Source organism: Corythoichthys intestinalis, chromosome 11 (genome assembly GCF_030265065.1).
Source record: "Corythoichthys intestinalis isolate RoL2023-P3 chromosome 11, ASM3026506v1, whole genome shotgun sequence".
NCBI lineage: Eukaryota > Metazoa > Chordata > Actinopteri > Syngnathiformes > Syngnathidae > Corythoichthys > Corythoichthys intestinalis.
In genome coordinates, this window is record NC_080405.1 from 32,821,813 (window position 1) to 32,848,143 (window position 26,331).

At 39.7% G+C, this 26,331-nt stretch overlaps 1 protein-coding gene across 4 annotated transcripts in view; it reads right to left on the reverse strand.

Moving 5' to 3' along the window:
* si:ch211-26b3.4 (connector enhancer of kinase suppressor of ras 2) overlaps positions 1-26,331 on the reverse strand; it is an 88,325-nt gene that overhangs the window by 20,323 nt on the left and 41,671 nt on the right. For 3 of the 4 annotated variants that reach the window (XM_057849964.1, XM_057849962.1, XM_057849961.1), the window contains exons 6-13: positions 25,420-25,539; positions 24,474-24,533; positions 24,298-24,366; positions 15,387-15,533; positions 9,421-9,539; positions 9,133-9,344; positions 7,498-7,584; positions 4,313-4,521 (exon numbers count right to left, since the gene is read on the reverse strand). In XM_057849964.1, coding sequence (XP_057705947.1) covers positions 4,313-4,521; positions 7,498-7,584; positions 9,133-9,344; positions 9,421-9,539; positions 15,387-15,533; positions 24,298-24,366; positions 24,474-24,533; positions 25,420-25,539 — 1,023 coding nt within the window. The remainder of the gene's footprint in view (positions 1-4,312; positions 4,522-7,497; positions 7,585-9,132; positions 9,345-9,420; positions 9,540-15,386; positions 15,534-24,297; positions 24,367-24,473; positions 24,534-25,419; positions 25,540-26,331) is intronic. The other variant, XM_057849963.1, reaches the window with a different exon arrangement.

A 26,331-nucleotide genomic window follows, 5' to 3' on the forward strand; every position in this document is an offset into this window, starting at 1 on the left:
GCATAACCTGCATGTACACTTTTTGCTGGGGACGGGACATTAATAAGACCAAACATATTTGGTGAATGGGGGTCAGGGCTACGTTTCTCACCAATATGAACCTTAATAATTGATAGGCTAAATGATTAATGCAAAATAAATCTGTATAGACCGATACTAACTTTCACTCTGCAAATTTATAAAGTCTTAATCTGATAATTTGTTTTAAATCTAGTCAAACAATTTTCTCCATCTTTTTTTGAGTGTTAAAAGCTAGTTAACAGATTAATACGTCAGATTATTCCTCTTACTTTAAATAAATATTACTATTTGTTAGTACTGAGCCCATACATCTAAAAGTTGGTCAACTTTCACCTAAATCAAGAAAAAAAAATTCAAGTAATGTTTTGAACAGTATTCTTGAATTAAGAACATTTTCTTTTAAGATTAAATATACAAACTCTTTGCTTAAAATAAGTCTGTTAAGCTTATTTTCAGCTAGCTGTTTTTCTTATTTCAAGAAATCTCAGTGACTAAATTCAATTTGAAGCACTGTAGCAGTAGCAAAATTAGTGGAGTGTTCCTCACCGCCACAACATTAGCCACGTTTACATGCTGACTTTTATTCATACCGATTCAAATCATTCCGAATGGAAATTTCACATCAGCTGTTTACATGTCACTTCATCTATTCCGATCCAGCGTTTACATGTGACTGCCTTTATTCCGAAAGGACGTTTGACAACTGCCGTCTGACATGCGCAGATTAATCAAAACAAAGCGTCACGTTGCAAAACATGGAGATCGATCGTCAGATCAGCTGCTGTTTTAACTTTTCGAGTGGAAACAAAACTTCAGAATGATACGCCGTTCATTTAAAAAGTTGTGTGGGTGCGCTGTGCGTGTGCTTGGAAGCCATGTTGCAAGTGACGTTACTTACGTCACCAAGTGACGTCACCACGTCAGTACGGAGCATGCGCAGAAAGAACGCAACCAGACACCATTCCGCTTCCCTGTTTACATGATATAATTTTACTTCTAATCGGTTTGGGAAAAGGAATATTCCACCCATGTGAATCGGAATGAAATTCAATTCGGTTTGGGCCTGTTCATTCCGAATGAGGTGTTTATATGGAACACATTTATTTGGTTTGAACAAATATTCCGATTGTAATTGGAATATTTGGCTCCATGTAAACGTGGCAACTGACTGCTATTTACATTACTTTCAGTGGCCGCTGCTGGCGGAAAAAAAACTTCTAATAACTCTCGTCTTTGAAGGGGGCAGGGGAGGCGGCATGTTGTATTTATGTCAGGCTGTGAATGTGTGTGTGTGTGTGTGGGGGGGGGGGGGGGTTCAAGTCATCAGCCAATCAAACGTGCGTTTCAGGGGAAAAATGGACTGGCACATTCAACAAGTGAAAAGGGGTCAGTGTAAGTAAACATAATGAAACTACTGTAATTGATTAACTAATGGTAGGATCAATTCTATCCTTACAACAAATAGGAAGACAATCTAAATGACCTATATAAGTGAAGTCATTATATAATGCAAATTAGGTTGCTTAAAAGTTAGTGGGGATAATTTGAACATCCTGAAAAGTTGGGAGTGTTATGTCCCTACCGTCCCTATGCAAACCTACGCCCTTGGCTTACATCAACTTCATATGCCGATCTTAGGGTTGCAATAACAAATATACACTACCTTTCAAACATTTGGAGTCACCTAGACAGTTTACTGTTTTCCATGAAAAAACTTTTTTTTTTAATCAAATGAGTTGCAAAATGACATAAAAATTGAGTAAAGCAAGTCATATCATCACATTACCTCCACTGTGTTTAACAGATGGCATCATGTCACTCCGTTTTGGGACGCGATGCCATACTCAGTGGACAGCGCATGATTTTATCCTACAGTAAGACAATGACCCAAAGCACACCTCCACATTATGCAAGAACTGCAGTATTTAGGGAACGGGCAGTTGGTATTCTATCTGTAATGGAGTAGCCAGCATCGTCACCAGATCTCAACCCTGTTGAAATGTTGTGGAGGCTGCTTGACCATATTGTATGCAGGAAGTGTTCATCAAGCCAATCCAATTTATGGGGGGAACTTGTGAAAGAGTGGGGACAAACTTCCTCCAGATTACCTTAGTAAATTAACTACTACAATGCCAAAGCTTTGCACTGCTCTAATAGCTGCAAAAGGAACATTCTTTGATGAAAGCTAAGCTTGAAGGAAAAACACTATTTCAAATAATAATCTGTATTTCTAACCATGTTAATGCATTGACTGTGTCTTTTATTCATTTTGTAACTCATTCCATGGAAAACACAAAATTGTCTGGGTGACCTCAAACGGTAAAGTTAGCACGTTCTAGGGAAAGGAGAAAGACTGTGAATTTACAAGCGCAGTATCTGTGTTGGTAGATGTGTTTGTAGATGTGCCTGGAATTGAGTCACCAAAAGAAACATGTCACTTAGAAGGTTAAAGAAAGAGAGGACAGTGTGTAGTAACATGTTAGTCTTGTCTGTCTATCTATTTGTATTTTAAGCACATTCATAATTGGTTGAGATGATGCTGAGTCATACACCTCGTCACCTACAACAAAACATGCTCGTGCGTATGCACTCAAATGTGTGTTTGCTCAGAATAAACTCCGATTTAGAATCTGAGGTGATGGCGATGTTAGGATGAATCGTGAGATAGCTTCCCTGCATACAAATTACTTTGTGAGAGCTTGGATGTGCAGATGCACACCAGTCTATGGGCAGGCATTTGTATAAGTGGGACCAAAGTGAAAGTGTCCCTGTTGTTCTTATCATCCAAAAAGCTGCCAGACACAAGTGTAGACACAACTAAGGGTGAATATGAGGTGAACACTTAGACCTTATCCAAAACTTATACTCTACACATAGAAGATTAAAAAAATGTACCGTCCATGGTGGTTTATTAAATACTTCCTCCAGAAATTGTGCATTATTCTTCAAAATGCCGAATCGAAGAAATTACTGTATAAGGTCAATTATTAGGTCAAACAATAGCAATACATTTCAGCATTCACTTAATTATATTTATTTTCTTTCTTTTTTTTTTAAATAAGATGTGGAAAAAACAATTCATGCTATCAATATTATTCATGTCTGAAAATCTGAACACAGTTGTGACGAAATCTAATGCTGGGAAACAGAGCTGTGTTTTGATGGTGAACATCAAAACAGCATATTCTAACTTTCTTCACTGTTCTTGCTTTTTAGATTTTACATAAAAGCAGACTGAAAATCAGCCATCTGCCATCTATCGTACGGTGCCAAAAATAAGTACTTGGAGTTTAGAAAAAGTTTTCCAACGGCAGATAGTACAAAATTCTGGTTGTTTATACGATTATGCAAGATGCCAAACACTTATCTGTGTATAACTGTAACATTTTGAAGCAGTATCATCTTTATTGTCCAGATATATAAGAAACACATTATTCCTCTGTTCTATTGATGTTTTGCAGAATACTATTCCATCCATCAATTATCTACCGCTTAATCTGGAGTCCGGTCGCGGGAGCAGCAGCTTTAGAAGGGAAGCCCAGACTTCCCACTCCCGAACCAATTCAACCAGCTCCTCCGGTGGGATCGCAAGGCGTTCACAAGTTAGACGAGAGACATAGTCTCTCTCTACAGTGTGTCCTGGGTCGTCCCTGGGGTTGGTGGGACATGCCTGAACACCTCTCCAGGGAGGCGTCCAGGAGGCATCCAAACCAGATGCCCAGGCCACTGATCAGTTAAATAAGGCCTGAGATTCTACCTCAATGCTGAGACAAGGCTACAAAAAAAATGTGTGACCTCATACCATTCCAGCTAGACGGTATCTTTCAAATGTTAAAACTAAACAGATAAAGTATGTTGCACCGTAGAGCACCAGAATGCTCACACCACCCTTAAACACAAACCAAAGTTTTGGATGTTCATCCTGTTTCGTACTTAATTATTTTGTGTTTATTTATCTATTAAAATCATACTGCAGAAAAGCAAAGGTAAGGAATTCTGTCAACAAATCAATAAATAGGAGTGTGCTTAGAGTCATTTGCCTTTCGGAAGATGCAGGTCTGACATATTGGAACCCTGGAGAGTGGACACAATACCTGCTTATCGTAGTAAACTAAACTCATCAGTTCAATGGAAAATTAAGATCTACTGTAATCCAGTAACTGACCAAACAGTGTTTCTTTTCATTCCTTTTAGGATATTGACAAAGAATTAACCTAATAGACATCATCCAAATTAATACAGTGCATTTTACTTCTTAACACGCACGCACACACACATAAAGTTTACGTACAGGCAAAGGATCAGGTGGCTGATCTAAGCGCAGTGTGGAGGACAGCATAGACGGACTAAGAGGAAAGCTAGGGCTGCTGGGATTGCGGCTCTTGCGCCGAGATCGTCTAGTGGAGTCTCTGCGGCTCTCTCGACCCGGACCTTCGGGTTCCTCCTCAATGACCAGAATTTTGTCATCACTGAGGTAACGTAATAAGGAATTGTCCGAATCTGTGTAGAGAAGATGCAAGTTAGATGATTAGAAAAGATCAAGTAATGGATGTAAGAGAAAGAGAGAGAGCGAGAGAGAGAGAGAGAGAGAGCGAGAGAGAGAGAGAAAGAGAAAGAGAGAGAGAGTAGATGAAAGAAAGAAGCTGGCAGATAGGATAGAACCGAGAGAAAATAAATGATGGTAAATGACACGGACCCATTGAGACTTAGAAAGACCCATAGATAAAAACAACAGAAGCCAATAAATGTTCTCCAACACTGCATTATTAGGTAGACTATGGGGCCGTTTACATGGTGACTCTCCGAGAATACGAAAAATTTCAAATTTGCATTTATATGGGCCCGTCTCCATTCGAACAATGTCGCAATTCCACATGAAAACGATGTAATATTCATGCCAGGCCCTAAGGGGCAGTGCAGATTTACAAGGCAACAGCGAATGATGCACTTTGACCTCACCAAAGTTCCTCAGCCCGGAAAAAAAAATGCCCGCCCACTCAAAGCATTTTTCTTTTGTTTAAAAAGGCACAAAAATGGAAACATTTAACATATTTAATTTAAAAATATTATTAAAACAGTAAATTAAAGCCGACATTCCGCCATATTTGCTGTTTTAATGTTTAGTAGCACCGCTGCGCACGCCCAATGTGACGTGTATGAGTGCTGACGTTATCGGTGCGGTCTCGCGCCGCGAGAGCCTTTGATATGCATGCCGAGAAAGCCCCCCTCAATCCCCCGCAATCGAATTCTTCCACTTTGGAGGCAGGATTCAGAATTTTTCGTAGACACCTTTCGTCTTCGCCGACACCATATGCACGCGAGGCCATTCCACAACAGTCATTGCGTCTTCGTGTCGCAGAGTCGCAATGTGAACTGCCCCTATGGCTCCACAGCTTGGGACAACCTACTTATCTGAGAGCCACAATGATTATACAGATTTAGAAGAACCCACTGCTAAGCTTTAGACTGTCACAAAAAGTTTGAATCTGATCATTTCTTTGCTGATCATATACTAGTCCTTAAAAAAATTAGCATATTGTGATAAAGTTCATTATTTTCTGAAATGTACTGATAATCATTAGACTTTCATATATTTTAGATTCACTACACACAACTGAAGTAGTTCAAGCCTTTTATTGTTTTAATATTGATGATTTTGGCAAAAAAGTCAAGAAAACCCAAAAATTCCAATCTCAAAAATGTTGCATATTTCATCAGACCAAAACAAAAAAGTGTCTTTTTTTAATACAAAAAAGCCAACCTTCAATTAATTATATCAGCTATGCACTCAATACTTGGTCGGGAATCCTTTTGAAGAAATGACTGCTTCAATGCGGCGTGGCATGGAGGCAATCAGCCTGTGGCGCTGCTGAGGTGTTATGGAGGCCCAGGATGCTTCGATAGCGGCCTTAAACTCATCCACAGTGTTGGGTCTGGTGTCTCTCAACTTCCTCTTCACAATAGCCCACAGATTCTCTATGGGGTTCAGGTCAGGAGAGTTGGCAGGCCAATTGAGCACAGTAATGCCATGGTCCGTAAACCATTTACCAGTGGTTTTGGCACCGCGAGCAGGTGCCAGGTCGTGCTGAAAAATTAAATCTTCATCTCCTTAAAGCTTTTCAGAAGATAGAATCATGAAGTGCTCCAAAATCTCCTGATAGCTAGCTGCATTGACCCTGCCCAGCAACTGACATGGCACCCCAGACCATCACTGACTGTGGGTACTTGACAATGGACTTCAGGCATTCTGGCATTTCCTTTTCCCCAGTCTTCCTTCAAACTCTGGCACCTTGATTTCCGGATGACATGCAAAATTTGAGCAACAGTCCAGTGCTGCTTCACTGTAGCCCAGGTCAGGCGCTTCTGCCGCTGCTTCAGGTTCAAAGGTGGCTTGACCTGTGGAATACGGCACCTGTAGCCCATTTCCAGCACACGCCTGTGCACGGTGGCTCTGGATGTTTCTACACCAGACTCAGTCCAATGTTTCTGCAGGTCCCCCAAGGTCTGGAATCGGCCCTTCTCCACAATCTCTCTCAGGGTGCGGTCACCTCTTCTGGTTGTGCAGCGTTTCTAGCCACACTTTTTCATTCCCACAGACTTCCCACTGAGGTGCCTTGACACAGCACTCTGGGAACAGCCTATTCGCTCAGAAATTTCTTTCTGTGTCTAAGCCTCTTGCTTGAGGGTGTCAATGATGGCCTTCTGGACAGCAGTCAGGTCAGCAGTCTTTCGCATGATTGCGGTTTTGAGTAATGAACCAGGCTGGGAGTTTTTAAAAGTCTCAGGAATCTTTCACAGGGGTTTTGAGTTAATTTGTTGTTACAGATGATTAGGTTAGTAGCTTCTTTAGAGTACCTTTTCATGATATGCAATTTTTTTTAGATAGGGATTTTTGGTTTTTCTTGACTTTTTTGCCAAAATCATCAATATTAAAACAATAAAAGGCTTGAACTACTTCAGTTGTGTGTAATGAATCTAAAATATATGAAAGTCTAATGTTTATCAGTACATTACAGAAAATAATGAACTTTATCACAATATGCTAATTTTTTGAGAAGGACTAGTAGTTAAACGTGAAAACCGGAATCTGAAAAACAATGAGAAATTGAAGAAAATATGCATCTGACCCAATCCATAGTACTGTGTTTTAATGTTATTCATAAACTTTCTGGCAGTAGAGTGAAGGTGAATACGGATCATGTACCATTGCAAACTGTTAGTCACATTGATATGCCTTAATTTCTTCAGCAGTTGCATAAATGCAATCTCTTGGATTTATGCGTGCTTGTCACTGTCAGATACATACATGGCAGATATGTATCTTTGCACAACCACACCACCATGAACAACGAGAGGATGGGATGTTTTGAGCCAAGTTGGAAGCAAAGCAAGCGCTGGTTCACACCCGTTACTTTTTACAATGTGAAAGGGAGCATTTCTAAGTACTGTATACAGTATGTGTTAGTATGCGTGTACCTCGACTCCCTCTCTTGCCCATGCTGGGTTCCTTGGCCTCGGCCATCCAGTTATATTCGGGAGGCATGGACACAGGTCTGAGGTCACCTGGAACAATCCAACCAGCGATCAGAGAGTCGGCTAAAGGGGGAACGTGGGTATTCGGGGTGTTCGCAAGCAGCGATCGAGAGTGACTGGTGGGTGGACAAGGGGGAGGTAGACAAGTTGTGTGCAGGTGAGGTACAGGAATGACATGCGAGACCAGGGCCATGTGACACGACGTACATTTTAGTTGTTTTTTTTTGTGTGTTTTTTTAAAAATGCTTTTTGTGTTGATTTTTCACCTTCCCCTTTATATTACATGGGCTTCCTCCAAGCAATCTCCTCCCATAGTATAAAACCATGTATGTTAAATTAATTGGAGTCTAAATTCCCATTTGGCAGTGACTGTAATTTCCCCCCACTCCCAGTTATCGTGGATGTGGTCCAGTCTGCATAAAATGTTTAACTAAGTATTCTATGTGACTTTAATTTTGGCAAATCAGGTGTTGATGACTTCATAAAGTAGAAGTCTATGTTTTTCTTTAATCAATGGGTTAAAAAAAATAGATACAAATATCAATGCAAAAAAATATTCAGTTATTTGTATCCGGACAACATTTCGTATTTTTCATTTAAGTTTAAATATCATTTAAAGTTTAAAATTTCATACAGCACATCCATTTTGACTTGGTAGCTGTTGCCAAGAAAACCAATGAGCTCAGCACTTTGGTGATTTGGAGGGCTCAGCATCATTCTAACGATAAGATTCAGCAGTTTGGTACCATTGAAAAAGTCCGGCACAGCAGTGGGTCAGAACGCTAATCTGTTCATTTAATAATCTGTTCATTTAAGATAAAATAATGTGTGATAATGAAATTTGAAATAGAATATAACACATATAGGAGTCTTTCATTGCAAAAACTAATTTTATTAAAGTGCTTCTTGATGATTATATTTGAAGATTTTTTTATCCGCAAAGAGGAGTAGGCAAACAGATCCCTGTTGACATTGATAGTCCAGACATAGTCCAGACTCACAACTCCTGTGAATGCATGTTAATGCAGTTGTTTGTCGTCTGACCCTGGCCTTTCACATCACAAAAGCCCTTTGAGAGTCTCTCATGAAGAAAGAGAATGTCTTGAAAGCTGTCTGTGACAGTGGGAGAGGGCCCTAGGTGGCAAGGAACAGAAAAGGCTTGAAACTGCTCATGGATTTGTGTTTGATTTTAGGACATGACTGCTCAGTGTCGGGATGCTCCTCTATTGAGAGATAAAGGCTTTGTATCTCCAGTGTGAGGAAAAATGTGAGAAAGTGAAAATGATCCTTCTGTGTCAGGGTCAAATATTTATTCCTTGGTCCGTGCTCCACCCCTGGAACCAGTTGCAGGACATTGGCGCTGAATTTTCGGCGTAATGCTGCATCATGCTGACAGGCACACAGCATTAGATGCATTGTTGGCAGAGGTGTAACACAGCCATTAAAGCAAATAATGAACACAAGGTGAGGAAATGTCGATAACAAAAAGGTGAAAACATTTGTGGTTGAGCATGCTGTTCTACTGAAGAAACAGGTTTGGAACCACTCGATTAACAAAAAATAAAATATCTATCTTACCATGTGTAGGGGTCTTGTCCCTCCTGCGCACGCCCGTATTACGGCCTCTGTCATATTCAGAGCCTGGTGGGCCGTCCCCCTCCAACAGAGAAAAGTACTGACCACTATCCTGGTCCAAGTAATAGCTGACAGCCTCTGACCCTTTCGACCCAGACTGTGAGGTCACACTGTACCGAGTGATGTCATCACATGACATCAACCCCAACTCCTCCCTGAGAGCACAGTGCTGTTTTAGTCATAGCCAGCATGAAAGTCTACACAGATATCGTTTGGTTCCCAGGCTCTCACCTAGGGCTGTAGAGTCCAGAAACAGGAGAAAGGATGTAGACATCCTGCGCATCCATTTTGGACATGCCTAGAGTACCACCGGGTGTAGGGGAGGTGCTGGTAGGGCTGGTGGAGACAGGCTGAAAAGGCAGAAAATTTGTGTTGTTATGGTTATTTTCTAGTTTAATAGCATGCGATGTAAAAATACACTAACAGAAACCAAAATAATATAAGGGAACATAAATCCCTGAATTATATAGCAGGGACCTTTCAAGTCAGTGAATCGCAAACAAATGAGGTATTTCTATATACAGTCAAGGCCATATTGTATAGACTCTGACTGTGCATCCTTTCCCACATTCACTATTCTGTCATTTTATTTCAAGCCTCTTTACACACAGGATTCTCCGTGTCTGTTTCCATGACAACCACCGCTCTCACTAAGGGCAGAGGAGAGCTAGCGTGGCCTCGTACCGCGGCATGACTCAAGGACACGTCATTTGTCTTTGGGTCCACCATGTGAACAGGATGCCTTGCTGATGTCATGGGAACTTGCAAGTGAATTTTGTATGATATATATTTGCTTAGAGAATTGCCACAAAACACTCATATATATATTTATGTCGTGTTTTTAGAAGAGGCCGTTGTCTCTGTATGAGTTTTACAGTTTTCCTCTAAATTGTCAAATAGATTGTTTTTTTATCTTAATTTCCTTGATTTTTTTCAATACAGGAATGAAAGCAGGTTGAAAAAATGAGGGATGTGATGAAGTGGAAACAAGTAAATAGGTCAAAAAGAGAGAGAAAAGAAGGGAGAGTAGTGGAGAGGAGAGTGAGACAGGGTGCTGTGCTGTGAGAATGAAAATAGTAATTTAGTGATTACGGTCCAGCCTAAGGAAAAGCAGAAGTGGTGCTCGGGGTGCACACTATGCAGAATGGGACTTCCACAGCAGGTAACAATGAAAACAACACTTAAACCATTTGACCCTGCTACATTAGCAACAAACATCATAAATCTTATACCGAACTAACAGTATGTTGTGCCTAAACACAACACATCACAGAGGGATGTTTCTATCCAAATCTTAACATATTCCATGGACAAAAAAACTTAAAGTACTAAAAAATTCAAACTGAGTAGTAAGTATGAGAGGATGTCCCGATCGCATATTTTTGCACTCGAATCCGAGTCACATGATCATCACCCCCCCCCCCCTTGTTTTTTTTAAAACCTTTTCACCCACTTCCGATCCTCTGAAAAATGGCCCGATCAGCCCTATTTCCGATCACGAGATCGGATTGGGGACATCCCTAGTAAGTATTGAGTAAAATGAGAGTAAGCCAAACAGAGTAATGAATCATTAAAAAGCTGTCAAGGACTCATTTTGTCCAGTGGCACAAAACAGACAAGAAAAGAAAAACCCTCAACCAAGATGTTAAGAAAGCCGTAACTCAGTCTCCTTATTAACAATACATAACTCACAAACACATGTGACCTAAAATAGCAGGCATTTACAAGCAGTAATTATTTATACACCTACACATATTACACATTTCTGAAAAAGGGCACAATGAGTGGCACCCGTGTGAGCAGTGTGACAAATGTGCATAGTGCCCGCAAAAAAAAAAAAAGAAGAAGAAAAAACAGTGCATTTTGTTAATTAAAATGGATGCTAACCGAGTTTTTTTCTTGGCAAATGGACAGAAAAGAGGGAGACAGACACACAGGAATGGAAAACAGGAGAGATTTGGGCCTTGAATCGCATGATCATTCAGGGACAAATTGTTTCTTTTCTGGATTTAGTGATAATCCATCAGAATATTTGCCACATTTGGGATCAACTTCAAAAAGCTGCACTTTTCATCCTACAACAGCAGGCTTATGTGTTGCTGTACAAAATAAGAGGATAGCAAAAGGTTTGACTACATTGCTCTGCATTGATACAAATTGTATTGCTCACCAGTCACTAATATGGACAAGCATCTTTCAATGCTCGGAAATGTGTGAAGACACAGAAAAGTGTTCTAGAGTGAGTGAATTGTCTCCAGAAACTGCTGAGTAGAAGATCTTGTTTCAGAGCCTGTAGTTCCTTATGAATAATTAAGAGCTCCATTTTTTTAAGGGTGAACAAAATTTAACACACTTCCTTTCCTCCACAATTATTTCTGTTTTCTCATATACAGTGAGGAAAATAAATATTTGAACACCCTGCGATTTTGCAAGTTGTCCAATTTAGAAATTACGGGCGGGTTTAAAATTTTCATGGTAGGTGCTTGTCCACTGTGAGGGATAATCTAAAGAAATAAAATCCAGAAATCACATAGAGTGATTTTTTAACAATTTATTTGTATTATACTACTGCAAATAAGTATTTGAACACCTGTCTATTAGCTAGAATTGTAAGCCTCAAAGACATGTTAGTCGCCTTTAAAAAGTCCAACAGATAAGTGGAGTGGAGGTAGACTTTTTGAGTCTGACTTTTTGATCTGTTTGAGGCAGGTAGCTGCATATAAAGATCTGTCCACCCCATACAATCAGGAAGACTCAAATTACTAATATGGTCAAGACCAAAGAGCTGTCCAAAGAAATCAGAGACAGAATTGTGGACCTCTACAAGGCTGGAAAGGGTTACAGGGTAATTCCCAAGCAGCTTGGTGATATAAGATCCATCGTTCGAGCTATATTAGAAAATGGAAGAAGCTAAACATGAATGTCAATCTCCCTTGGACTGGGGCTCCATACAAGATCTACCTCGTAGGGTCTCAATCATCCTAAGAAGGGTGAGGAATTAGCCAAGAACTACACAGGAGGACCTGGTCAATGAACTGAAAGGAGCTGGGACCACCATTTCCAAGGTTGCTGTTGGTAATACACTAAGATGTCATGGTTAAAAATCATTCATTAAACAAAAAGTTCCCCTGCTAAAACCAGCACATGTCCTGGCCTGTTTTAAGTATGCCAGTGACCATTTGGATGATCCAGAGGAGTCATGGGAAAAAGTAATGTGGTCATGTGAGATTAAAATGGAACTTTTTGGTCTTATTTCCACTCATAGTGTTTGGAGGAAGAAGAATCATGAGTACCATCCCAAGAACACCATCCCTACTGTGAAGCATGGGGTTAGTAGCATTATGCTTTGGGGGTGTTTTTCTGCACATGGGACTTGACGACTGCACTGTATTAAGGACAGGATGATCAGGGCCATGTATTGTGAGATTTTGGGGAATAACCTCCTTCCCTCAGTTAGAGCATTGACAATGGGTCATCACTGGGTCTTCCAACATGACAATGGACTGAAACAGACAGCAAGAAATACAAAGGAGTGGCTTCGTAAAAAGCATATCAAGGTTCTGGAGAGCCCTAGCCAGTCTCCAGACCCAAACCCAAAAGACAGTTTCTAAAGGAAGCTCAAATTCTGTGTTTTTTAGTGATAGTCCAGAAACCTGATTGATCTAGAGAAGATCTGTGTGGAGCAGTGGTGAAAAATCACTGCTGCAGTCTGTGCAAACCTGGTGAAAAATTACAGGAAACGTTTCACATCTGTAATTGCAATAGAAGGCTAATCTATCAAATGTTAACGATTTTTTTCAGGTGTTCAAATACCTATTTGCTACAGTATAATACAAATAAATTGTTTAAAAATTATACACTTTGAATTCGGGATGTTTTTTTAGATTGTCTCTCACAGTGGACAAGCACGTACCATGAAAATTTCAAACCCGCCCATCATTTCTAAGTGGGAGAAGTTGCAAAATCGTAGGGTGTTCAAATACTTATTTTCCTCACTGTATTTGGCATCTGATGTGTGTATCCAGAGGTTTGTCAAGTGAAATTCCTTAAAGCCCTGTTTTTATACAATGAATGAACAATAAAGAGTTTGAGGGTCATTACAATTTTACTGTGGGTAGCAAGTATTTGTCTTGGAATGCTCTGTTCTTCATCCTCCATGCATGCGTCCCCTTGTTATGTCCAAATCACTTAATTTCAAAATGAAGCTGGCTTGTCCGAATGCGCTTTAGCATACCTCAAGCGCGTCTGTTTGTGGTATGCATGCAGTAAAATCGTCTTCTACATTGTTCTCCCATACAGTATTTCCTTGTGCAAAGTTGTTGAACAATGCCCAATGACACCATCTGCAGCAATGTCTTGTTTTAGGCCTTTGGATCTAGTCTGTAGTTTGGGGTATGTGAGTTTTACTTTTCTCTATGTTTTTCTTGGCCTGCCATTCTGAGCCTTAACTAGAATTTTGCCTGTAGTCTTCCATTTCTTCACTGTGTTCCTTGCAGTGGAAACTGACAACTGAAATCGCTCAACAAGCTTTTTGTATCTTTCCTATCTTTGTATCCGCTAAATTATGATGTTGAACAAGCTTTTTTTTCCCAGGTCATTTGAGTGTTGTTATGAGGCCCTCATGATACCAGTCAAGGGCAAATTAGTCAAACAATTACAAATGGCCTCCTTAACCCTTTAACACCGAACGTGTCGGCAGCGACGCGTTTACGCATGTCGTCTTTGAAGCTTCGTCACACTGTAATTACGTCACCCACGTTTCGCTGGTTGGTCTCATTTGAAAGTGTGGAAGTTGATGTCCACACCAGTTTTTATTTGAAGTCAATTGACCAAGAAAAACGAGAGATAATGTCATTTGAGTTTTATAGTTTTATTGCACTCATAAATATGCATTAAAACGCTGCATGTACCATGTATCTATCTCCATATTTCCATAATTTCTTGTCCTTTTTCAAAACTGAAAGCAGCACAAAAGACTACATATCCCAAGAGCCGTTGTGATTTCAAGAAGAACGAACAAAATGTGAACATTTTTAATAAATTTCCGAGCGAGGCGCCAACTCAACTAAGGAAAAGGAGGCATGCGGAGAAAGCACCGGCCGGTTGGATTGAGCGAGCGACTTTGAAACGTGCAGAATGAATTCAACATTACAAATTTTGAAAAAATATTTTGGGATTTTTTTTGTCTTTTTTGGTCCAAAATGTGGATTATAACTGGTCAGTGAAGAAAACAACAGTTTGGACATGAAGTTCAAGGTGTCCTGAAAAAAGGGACCCAACTTGGCCATTGTGAACGATTTTTTCTTTGAAATATAAAGGCAACATCATATGCATGCAAATTCGGCCAAAATAGGCTTAGGTGTTAAAGGGTTAAATAACTTTTTTTGTTTTATTATTGGCTTAAGTTGTGTATGTAGGTTTCATGTTCCAATAATTAGTGCTAAAAGAATTCAAATCAAGAAACATCAAGTGTGCCCAGACATATGCACCTGGCTTTTTTTTGTTTAAATAATTACATTAATATCACACTTTCCTTAACTTGTATAAAGATTTTTTTTTATTTCTCAAAAAGTGCTGTTAGTCTGCTTTATGGTATATTTCAGCGGAATTGGTGATCTATACAAGCAATGATTTATAAAGGAAAATCTTGAAAGTTATCAAGGGTGCCAAAACTTATTCATACTGAATACAAACAAAAGTTGCTGAAAAAGAGGACAGAGATACTGAAGGACAGAATGGCTATGAAAAAAAATGATCAAAGAGAAAAAGCTAAAGCACAGACCATATAAACTTAAGCGTCTGGGCTACTGTAGAGGAATTAATTTGCGCAAGATCAGAATACAGCCGTCATTTTAAGGAGCTGAACACAAACAGTACAATGTCAAAAAGAGGAGGTTCTTTCCATCTATCTAAACATCCACCCCTGCATTGATTCCTTCATTTTCCCCTTTGCATACTCAAAATGGGCAACCGATATTGCGCCACATCTAAATTTAAAAGAACATATAGAGAGACACAAAACTGTGAACACTCCAATTCACACCACCATGCACTGATCAGGAAATCTCATGCTGGCTGCACCAAAGTGTGAACCACTGAACACCAAGCAACCCGGTCATTAATCATGTCACAGAGGGTAAATGTGGAGTGTAAAAATGAGACCAAGCAAGTGCAATAACAATGTTGTTGGTATCTACCTGCAAGCCCAGTGGTTTCCAACGCACATTCCTCAGCAGAGCCGGAGTGGAACTCAGGGTGTTCTGTGGCCTTTTTTTCAGGGTTAGGATGACTCCACATGGGTCTTCTCTTAAAGCATTGACCAGGTTCTTTAGTTGCCAGCCCACCTGAGGAACACACAAGTGAATAAAGCGTAATGTGAAAAATATCTTTTTAAAATTTATATTAATTAAATTCATACAGGTTTCATTGAAGGTAAGTAATGTCAGAGAGTTAATACGCATATCGCAACATGAAAATCTAACAGCATTTGCCATGTCACTTACAGCAGAAAAGCTTTTGATAAGGTTAATACCATGGTTTTTCCTTTTTTTGTAGTACTTCACACATTTGTCTGCAAAGACTCATTCATAAATTGAAAAACAGCAATATATAACTACGTTATGTTCAAAAAGCAGTCACAAATTACTTTACAAAGGAGAACCCGGCAATATTTATTGAATCATTTTGCAACCTGCAGTACGTCAAAGCACAAATATCAAAGGCATCTGTACCCTGTTGGCAGAACACAAAATCAACGCAGATGATATTCTCCTTTATTTATTAAAACCTAAGTTATCACTTCAAACTGTCTTTAATATCATTAAGAAATATTCACAATTATACAGTTATTCAAATAGACTAACAAATTGTAAATCTAAAGTGCTTTAAAAAAAATTCACAGACTCCGGCAGATCAAATCCCCAATTACCTTATTCCAGGCACAGGATTAACTCGTCACAGAGAACATATAGACAAACAATTATTCCCAGTCACATTTACACCAGCGGACAATTTAGAACAGTCCCACTTAAATGGCAGCCCACATATTTCTTTACGCATATGTTAACAAAAGTAAGAAAATGTTTTGGGGAAAAACATCTTTTGTTCTTTTAGAAAAAAACAGATCAATTTTCGATTAATCGCAAGTTAAATACGCAGATAATGCAATAAATTGTAATTAGAAAATTAGTTTCAGCCGCTCTAACCTTGTCAAACCTGCTGAACTTAACGAGTGGATTGGGCACGGACTGTATCTAGCAATCAGTATGTTGCATTATTTTGTATCTGTGTGTGTGTGTGAGTTCTCTGATAACTTTTATGATGGTACAGCATTCATCATAAATTATAATCCAACAGTGTAGCCTATAACAGTGTTTTTCAAGCTTTTTTGACTCACGGCACGTTTTTACATTTGAAAAAACCTTGCGGCACACCACAAACCAAAAATGTTCCAAAATTATTTTCTGTACAGTATATTCAATTATAAAATAATTTCTCAGTATGTATACCTACTCAGTGTGAAACTTGAGCCTGTTTAGATGAACACAAAGTCGATATCCTTATTCTTCAACAGCCCTCAGTCTTTGTGTTTATTTATTTATTTATTTTTTTATAGCAGTTAGGCTTGAAAAAGCTTAGAATTATCAGACAGGGGGACTTGAGCAATGTCTTTAACCACATCAGGGCCGAGCATCTCGCAGACCATGGCTTTGTAGGCAGGTAATATTAGCATAATAATATAATAATATAATATTAATATTAATTAATATTGATAATATTTAGCAACAAGGTAACTGGCTTTGAGGGCTTTCTCATTTTCCTTCGTAGTTTTTATATTATAAAAAAAAGTTGCCTGTTTCTCTGTGTTTTCACGAAAGCGAACAAAATAGTCTATCGACTTGTTTTGAAGCGACGGGTGTTTCGTTTGGAGATGACGTTTAAACTTGCTTGGCACCATGGCGCTGTGCTGCTCGTGTCGCGTTCAAGAACTGCTAGGATTTTTAGCCATTAGCCACCTTGCTGCTTTCAACAATGTGTTGCAATATACAGTACCACAGGAGGAGGATTGACGGTCGTCACATAAAATAGAAAGGACACTTCGAGTATATCGACACATGACGAGTCTAACCAAATAATGTGCAGTAGACGTGTTGGAGTCCACATTGTCGCGGACAGCAAGGTCGTTGATGGCTAGAAATCCGAGCAGTTTTTGAACGCGACATGAGCAAACTTCGCTCATCTGCACACGACCAAGAACTTTCTACCTTCTACCTACTTCTACCTACTCCTTCCCTCCCTCCCTTCCTTCCTTCCTTCCTTCCTTCCTTCCTTCCTTCCTACCTACTGAAACTCTGCCCGACGACATAATAAAACTATGGTAATAGCCCCGAATGGGGAAATGGAAAGGAGTTGCCTGGCACGGCCAGACTGATCTCCCTGTGTTTTTCAAACACTGAGAGAACAGTCTGGGACCCAGCCCATTAACGGCCTCTCGAGCAAGTACAAAATCAATCGACAAATCAGATTCGTTTATTTCGGTGACGTGTCCTTAACGAGCAACATCACTCTTCCGCGTCGGAAGTCGTCTCTACAACAACACAGATGGCGAACAGGAAAGCCAAGAATATGTTCCAATCCACGGTAAAATCAGTTTTAAATTACCAAAAACACAACGAGACAAGTCATTGACAACAGTGTCTCGCGCTAGCCATGTTGAATAAACTTAAATCTCCTCGTATGTTTACTTTCGCGCGCAAGTCCCTCGTCCCGCCTGTCGCTGATTGGTCCACTCCACTGTCTGTTTGCTGTGGCTTGCTCCGCCCTGGAAATTTTATCCGCTTAATGGTGGCCAGACTCATAGCTGGAACAGCGGTGAGTCTGGAGTACCAGGCTAGGAAAGGAGAGGAGTCGGTGATGACTTTCCCACTTTATTGTGGCAGCAATGGAAAATAATAAACAAAATAACAGCGGCATCCGCAACATGTGACCGCTACCTTGCTCTCATGCCGTTCTCTCAGACTCCCTCCCTCCTTGCTTGCTTCCTGCTATGTCACCACTCTGCAGTCTGATGGCCCCTTCAAGGGCCCGCACAGTTACGGACATTACAATATATACATATATATAAATGCAACATTAGATAATTTCTCGCGGCACACCTGACAATCTCTCACGGCACACTAGTGTGCCGCGGCCAGCGTTGTTAATAACGGCGTTACAATATAACGGCGTTACTAACGGCGTTATTTTTTTCAGTAGTGGGTAATCTAATTAATTACTTTTCTCATCTTGGCAACGCCGTTACCGTTACTGAGGACGGAAAGGCATGCGTTACTATATTGGCCGAAAAGTCTGAGGGAGACGGACTCACCGAGACGACAGAGCAGGAGTATGGAGGAGGCAAGAAAGTTGTGACGCCGAGCAAACGCGATGCTAGGTAGCTCCAATAATACATGTTGTAGCCGATAGCTAGTACAAACTACGCGCGCATGTTATGGTAGATATGGTAGACATGATAGATATCACATGTACTGTACATAGATATAACTAGATGCAAAATGACAGACATGGCACTAAATGAGTTAGTAGACAGCCGCCATCTTAAAGCAGTACTTTTTAGGACGGCTCTGTTGTAGAGAACCTTCCTAGCGAACCTAAGTAACTTTTTATCTAAAATACTTCTAAATCGGCAAAATCTTGACTTGAATCTATCTTTAAATGATGAAACAGTTTTACAACTTTCATATGTCGAAAGTAGAGAGAAGGGAACTAATGCAATAATGGGAGCAATTTTAACAACTTTTAACAGCTGGTTCAGGGTAAAGGGTAAATTAGGGTAAAGAATTGGGCTCGGGCCAATTGTACCAAAAACCTTCACAAAAAACTTCACATAGTGTGGCCAATGTTTTTTTTTTTTTTTTTTTTTTTTTTTTGGAGGAAAAAAAAAAAAAGTAATTATCACCAATTACTTTGCCAAGTAACTAATTACTCTTACATTCAGGTAATTGAGTTACTAACGCAATTACTTTTTGGGAGAAGTAATTTGTAACTATAATTAATTACTTTTTTTCAGTAAGATTAACAACACTGGCCGCGGCACACCGGTTGAAAAACACTGGCCTATAATATGACAGTATAATGGCCACAGCTATTTTTCTATATGTGCTTGCTTCATTCTGTGTCATTACTGCCATCATAAAATGTTTAATTGGCATAAGAGTTAGAGCAGTACACTGTAGCTTAATGTGTGTGCGTGTGTGGAGGGGGGGTACATTTGTGCGTGTGTGTATTTCAGAAAATGCTCTGAGAAAAAAAAAACCTGAAACCGTGAAGTAAACACAAACAAAGTTGTCTGATACTCGATCCTCTGTTTGAAGTGTACTATTTAAGCCCCTCTTGCTGTAAGTCATTTGTGTTACAATGACATTTTTTCACAGTGGCCATATTAATATTTATAATGTTGTACATTGTTCAGGTCATGCAAGCAGTTATAAATGTTCATACTTGAATGCTTATTGTTTATAAGATATTTATATATACTTAATGTTTAAACTGCATGTACAATTGTTAAATAGGTTAAATTTTAAGCTGGTAAATAAATCACAGAGAAATAGTTAATTTGTATTTCATGCATTGATTCAGATTTTGAAATTATATAACAGTCCGCTTGGGCGAATTTATCGTCATTGCACAGCCCCAGTTTGAAGTCGATTTCCCGTCACTCCGTCGTGTACTGTATGTTGATAACCGTGGTGTATAGTTTTCCAATCTGTTCCACTTGTTCATAAAACAACGACCCTTATCGGGAAAATCCAGTCCATCTTTTGACATGTGCGTCAGTTGTGTACCTCAAAGACAGCACTTAGAGGCAATTTGTCTCAGCCACCCCATCTGAAAAAACCAAGCGAAGCCCATGGTGGACAGCATGCAGACACAGTAACCGCACAGACACCCAAAACACACAACGCATACTATTAACCAGGCCAGTTAGAAAGTGTTCACTTTGCAAATATGCAAACAGAGCAGATGGCTACAAAGAGAGTCGCACCAAAATAACAGCATCACATAAACTGCTGCTGGGATGTTTTTTCAACTCCCAGGAGTCTTCATTATTTTCCCAAATGCTATTACTAACACATAATTATGTTACCTCTTCAAACAATCCATTTGGTATCTGAGCAATTTCTAAATCTTACTTCATAAACAAAACTGCCAGTCTCGTTTTGAAGCAACTTTCATACAACAAAGATTCTAAATATATTACATATTCTATACGTAACAATCCAACCTTCTGATTGCTTTTTTGTAATTCCTTTTTCTTGCCTGCGTATTAGAAGTGAAATAATTGTGCCTTCGTTTTTCTCCCCTTTTCCCTTCTTACCCTCTTTCCCAAGTTCCTCGTTACCTCCTCCTCCCTCGACATCCTCCCAGCTTTTCCTCACACCAGTATACTCCGATTGCCTCATCATGGCCTTCCCCACACCTGTGCCTCCCTCTGCTTATCTCCTCCCCCCAGGGTGAGAGATCAGAGAGATGAGGGGCTCGCAGAGGGAGTAACGAGCAGTTGGAACTAAGCGCCCGGCGGGGAGCAGTCTGGACCATCACCCAGAGGAGAGCGAGGGGGAGCCGTAATATGTAGCTCCCTAACAAGTCAATGAGAAACAGAAGGAAGCACCAAAAGCTAATGGAAAACATTAGGCCAGAGAATGCCAGAAATAAGGAACAAAACAGAGAGACCTTAAATTTAAAAACAATCCTACCTCACAATAAATATCAACTAAATCTTTGAAAAAATCTTTTGTAGTTGCGCTGACAACAAACTACTCTGACATGGCATGACTCCATTCAAAATGACTCCTGTGTCAGGGTCCGCAAACGCGGAAACAAAGTTGGACCTCATAACAGGCAACAAACAACCGAGGGATGCGTTCAAGGGTTTATTAAATACAAAGCAAAATAACACGCGATCACAGAAGAAAAGAGGAAATAACAAAACGGGTCTGTGACAGAGGGTCGACGGGGATCAATGTTATAAACGCAAGGGTAAACCAAAGTGGTAGGCAGAAAGCCAATAAAACAACTACAAATACAGTGGTACCTCTACATACGAAGTTAATTCATTCCAGGACCTTGTTTGTAAGTCGAAATGGTCGTATGTCGAGCAGGACTTCCCCATAAGAATACATTATAATTCCATTAATTCGTTCTGCAGCCCAAAAACCTACACTAAATCCTTGATAAATACTGCTGTTACTACTGTATTGCAAAAAGCAATTACAAAGAGCAAAAATCAGAATAACAATAAAATAATAATAGTAATCATTATAATAATACCTGTAATAATGTATAATGTAAAAATGAATCAGGTTCTAATGTGGCTGACTTTTTTTGCTGTACCTGAAGGCACAGCGGGGCTGACGTGATGGTGAGCAAGAGAGCGTGGTTCTATTTTACTTTCTGTTTTGATCCTTCAGCAGACACGAGGCGAGTTGATGGAATAAATTATTAGAAACCTGACGAAGCTGGCGATTTCTTTGGCGATGTTACCACAATTAGAATTGTCACCTTAACTTATAAAGACTGGCGAACGGAGGAGGACCGCCGGCCGAGATCGACATTCTACGGCCCTATTGTCGACCCTGGTCATGGATGCACACACCATGCTTATATTTTGCTAGCATTCACATTTTCATTTCAATGGTAAGCGTCACCTTTACTTTTTTCCCACCTGGACTAGCCTTTGTGGATCCAGTATTAATTTATCTCACAAGAAAATCAGCCGTGTGTCTATCTTCCGGAAAACAAAGAAACAGCGGCGCTGTCAAAAGTCGTCGTATTTCGAGCATGTCGTCAGATGTATAAACAAATGGCGAGTCAAATTTTACGTCGAATGTCGAAAAGATCGTGTGTCAAAGCAATCGTATGTCGAGGTACAACTGTACACTCAAATACCAGTGGAGAGGAATACAAAACTAACGCGGCAGGTGACCAATCCCAAGGCAGGGACGAAATTAAAAAATGCCACGTGACTCGAAAGGACGGGGCTGCGTTCCAGTCGCGGTTTGAGTTGCCCTCGCTCACTTGCCCTAAGCACTCGCGATGACGTCACACTGAGGCCACTTGGAGGGTGGAGGGAAAGTGGGCGGAGGGGGAGCGAAAGACGTAAATGGAACACACCTGCCCTCGTTCACTCACAGGCAAGAAAATCATGGAACAAACCACAAGGTGTTGGAGTAGCGCTATACTGCCTATTTCAAATCAGTGGCGCCTACAGAAATCCTTCATAGGGGTGGCCAAATGGAGCCACTTAAAACCTTGGGGTGGCACACCAAAAAAATAAAAGCCATAATTTCAGGTTTTTACTATGTTGTAGTATTAAACAGGCCAGTAGAAAATTGTCAAAAAGACTTCAAGACACACCTTCTGATATACTTTTGTTGATGGTGTTATATTGTATATTGTATACTATTATATTGTGTTAATGTACATAGTCCATAATAGTCCAGTCAAAATTTTGAGTTCTGCAGCTACTACAATCTGACATTATACTGGCGAGTGGGGTGACCAGTGGGGTAGCCAACAAATTCATTGGGGGGAGCCGTGGCCAGGCCTCGCCACCCCATGTTGGCACCATTATTCCACATCGCACAAAATATACTGCAAATCATGTCAATAAGCCAGAGAAGTATTCTGCGCTTGATGGCAATACGTTGGTACCTGGGAATTATCAGAATTATTAGTTTTGTATCAAATTTTATTTAGGTATTTCATTATTTACTGTATTTATTTATCTGTCTATACCTTACAATCTGTAAACAGATCTGATGTTCAAATACATTTAACCTATTTGAAGTTTAGTTTCAGTCCCTCCCAACGCCATTTGATTGACAGACCATTCCTTTCATTAAAAGCAAAATAGAAAAGGCAAGCGAAATAGAAACATCAATGACAAAAATTGTCATTGTTTTTTCCTCTTCTTTACTGACAAAAGTGAAAGTCAATAAAAAAGTAACTTTACTCTTTATTTATTCATTTATTTCTATTTATTTTTATTTATTTATTTATTTTATTTTGGCACTCCTTTGATTCCATACGTCCTGCCATAACTGCCACAGACAGTCTATTTTTTTTTTATTTTTATTTATCAATCACAATGATACATTTTACAATTCCAAAGGCAGTTTGGTATGACATTCAAACACTGTGCTGGCTCCTCCATTCATTTTCTTCTTCTCTGGTGGTAAATAAACAGCAGCCAACGATATTTGAGCTTCATTATCACCACCGCATGGGCATATTTTCCGTGTACCACTGCAATGCATTGTGGGATACAGGGAGCTCCAGAGTGACCATCGATTTTCACTCGATCACTGAGCCCTCTGAGGGTCCATCTCACCAAGTTCACTTCGCTGTTTTGGGAATTGGAACGGCCCTTAAGATCGCAGCGGGGATTCCCCCGGGGGTCGTTGGCTAGGGCAAGTGAGCGAGGGCTCATTTAAACCGCGATTGAAACGCAGTCAAGGTAATATCTCAGCGCCTTTCTCTTGCATAGCCTACTGTTGATGAGTTGGGATTAGCTGCAGGTGCGATGTCGGAACACTCCCACAGCTGGCTCTGCAACTAAACAAATTCTGACCAGCAGCAGAATGTAACATTCTGTTTATGTACCTCTTAACTTATGTGGTGATTTGAATTTCAGAGTTGACAGAGTAGCTCGACATTAATACTGCAAATCAAACTTCGGATCATGGCAAAACCAGCTACCGCGCGATCGTCCAATAATGGAAACTATGGGACTATACTATGGAGTAATTTAGTCAGGTATGGCAACATTGCGCCTATGTTTAGGCCGACTAGGCAATCGATCAAATGTCAGTTACGTCGGATTGCTCTCTTGAGGCCTTCAGAGAATATATCCAACAATCCTCTCTACTTACAAAACTAATTAGCCTACATAGCAATAGAGGAAATCTTGAAGTTGCATGATGACAGTCTCTCTGAATGGACAGTGAAAGTTAATGTTCAATATGAATTCACGTGAAAAACACATGGGAAGCAGTTCTTTTAGTTTTGGTTTGAGTATCATCGATGTAGATTCATTCTTTTACTTACCACTGTCTGATGGTTGACTTGGATGACTTCGTCACCTGCATGAATCTTTTTGCACTGATCTGCTGGAGACTACAAAGGGAGAAATTGCCAACATGGGGATTTAAAGTAGGATAAACTGTTACATTAGATGAAATAAGAATACAGTCTTGATATGTTTGATTCTAGATCAAACTTACATTCTCTGTCGTCCCAGTAATAACATGAAGTCCATCATATGTTGATTTTATGTACATCCCCTAGGGGGGAAAAAAATCAAGGGAAAGGCTAAAACTTAACATAATACACAGTACACTACAGTCATACTTGATCATCTTTTGTACTTCATTCGAAATGATTTCAATGCCAGCTCTTTATTTATAGTTATGAAAACATTGTCCATAAATTTTTCTTTGTCCCAACTGGGCTTGATTTTCATTTTTTTTTTTACACTCTTGCAATCGCCTATTTTGGGTTCCCTTTAAGTTGTCATCCATTTATCTAAGACTCTTCTAAGACTGGCTTCAGACTTCAAAGAATAACTGTGAAAAAAATAACGTTTGACCCAGTCCCAATGCCAATGATATAAGTCCTTCTGACTCATTACCTTATTTTTTCTTGGAAGACTGCTTCACTGCCTACACTATAAATATCTGTCCAGCAAGCCTTCAAAGTTATAAATTACAGCTATTAGAAAGTATTTTTCCCTGAGTTGATCGTAAACCAGCTGTCCATGCTGTGTTGTCCCTCTAAAAGTTCTGTTCAAAAGCCCATGTGATTTACAAAGGATGTGGTCCGTCATGACTGATTCTGATTCTAGACATTCATATACTAGACATTTAAGAATTTTAAATTATACAATTTGATAGATAAAACTTCAAAAAGACATGTCCATCAATTTTCAGCTTGCTACTCAGAAAGAGGTCAGTATTTTCATCTGCTTCTTTTGTGCTAATCAGTGCTTCGTTGGGACTACTGAGCATTACTATATGTGGAAGTTGTGTAAAATTATCCAAAAGAACAACTGTGTATGGGGTCTGATCCATCTGCTATTTGATTAATGATCATCAATTTGTTTTATTATATGGCAGACATAGCAGTGGTTATGTGTATGTGTGTGTGTGTGCGTCCATGCATGTTTCTTACCAAGCCTTCACTGGGCATGATGCTTGTGAGGTGGACTACCTCAAGATGGGCTGACTGAGAGACCAGTGAATCTGATGACAGAGAGATGATGTGGTCGCATATCCCCGCTAAGGTCTTACACTGAAGATAGTAAGAAACAATGATAGAGGAATGAAGTTATTGAGATTGCTTTTTGCCTAGAAGGGATACAGTTGTGACCTCGCTGGGTAATATGAAAGCCAAATCAATTTGATTTGAGATTGTTCCACCCCACTGCTTTCAACATTTCGACACACAAACTGTTTCCTGTCCGTTTCCAGGCATGCCCGCAAGATTCTCTCACACACTAATAATGTGACAGTTAACTCTAAAGTACCAGTATGACAAATTGATATTCATGACATAATTTACTATGATCTATTTAACAGCATTGTCATCGTAATATTTCATGTTTTCGAAAGTGGATTGATGTTGGCAAACCCTGCAACTCCTGGATGCCCCTTCACCCCAAAAAGAAAATAACAGTGCACCTATAATAATTTGACGGAATACTGATAAAAAGTAACATTAGTGTACACAAAAGATGTACGAGTAATAGGTAGTCAAGAGTGAATGCATTTTTTGGAATGCCCAATAAATACAAACACTGTATTAGGTCCAATATGGCAAAAATGGAAGCCTTTTATTATGCCTGTGTTCTAAACTAGGGCTGTTAAAATTATCGCGTTAACAGGCGTTAATTATTTTTTTGAATTAATCACGTTAAAACATTTGACGCATTTAACGCACATGCCCCACTCAAACAGATTAAAATGACAGCAAAGTGTCCTTTCCACTTGTTACTTGTGTTTTTTGGTGTTTTGCCGCCCTCTGCTGGCGCTTGGGTGCGACTGATTTTATGGCTTTCAGCACCATAATTATTGTTGACATCAA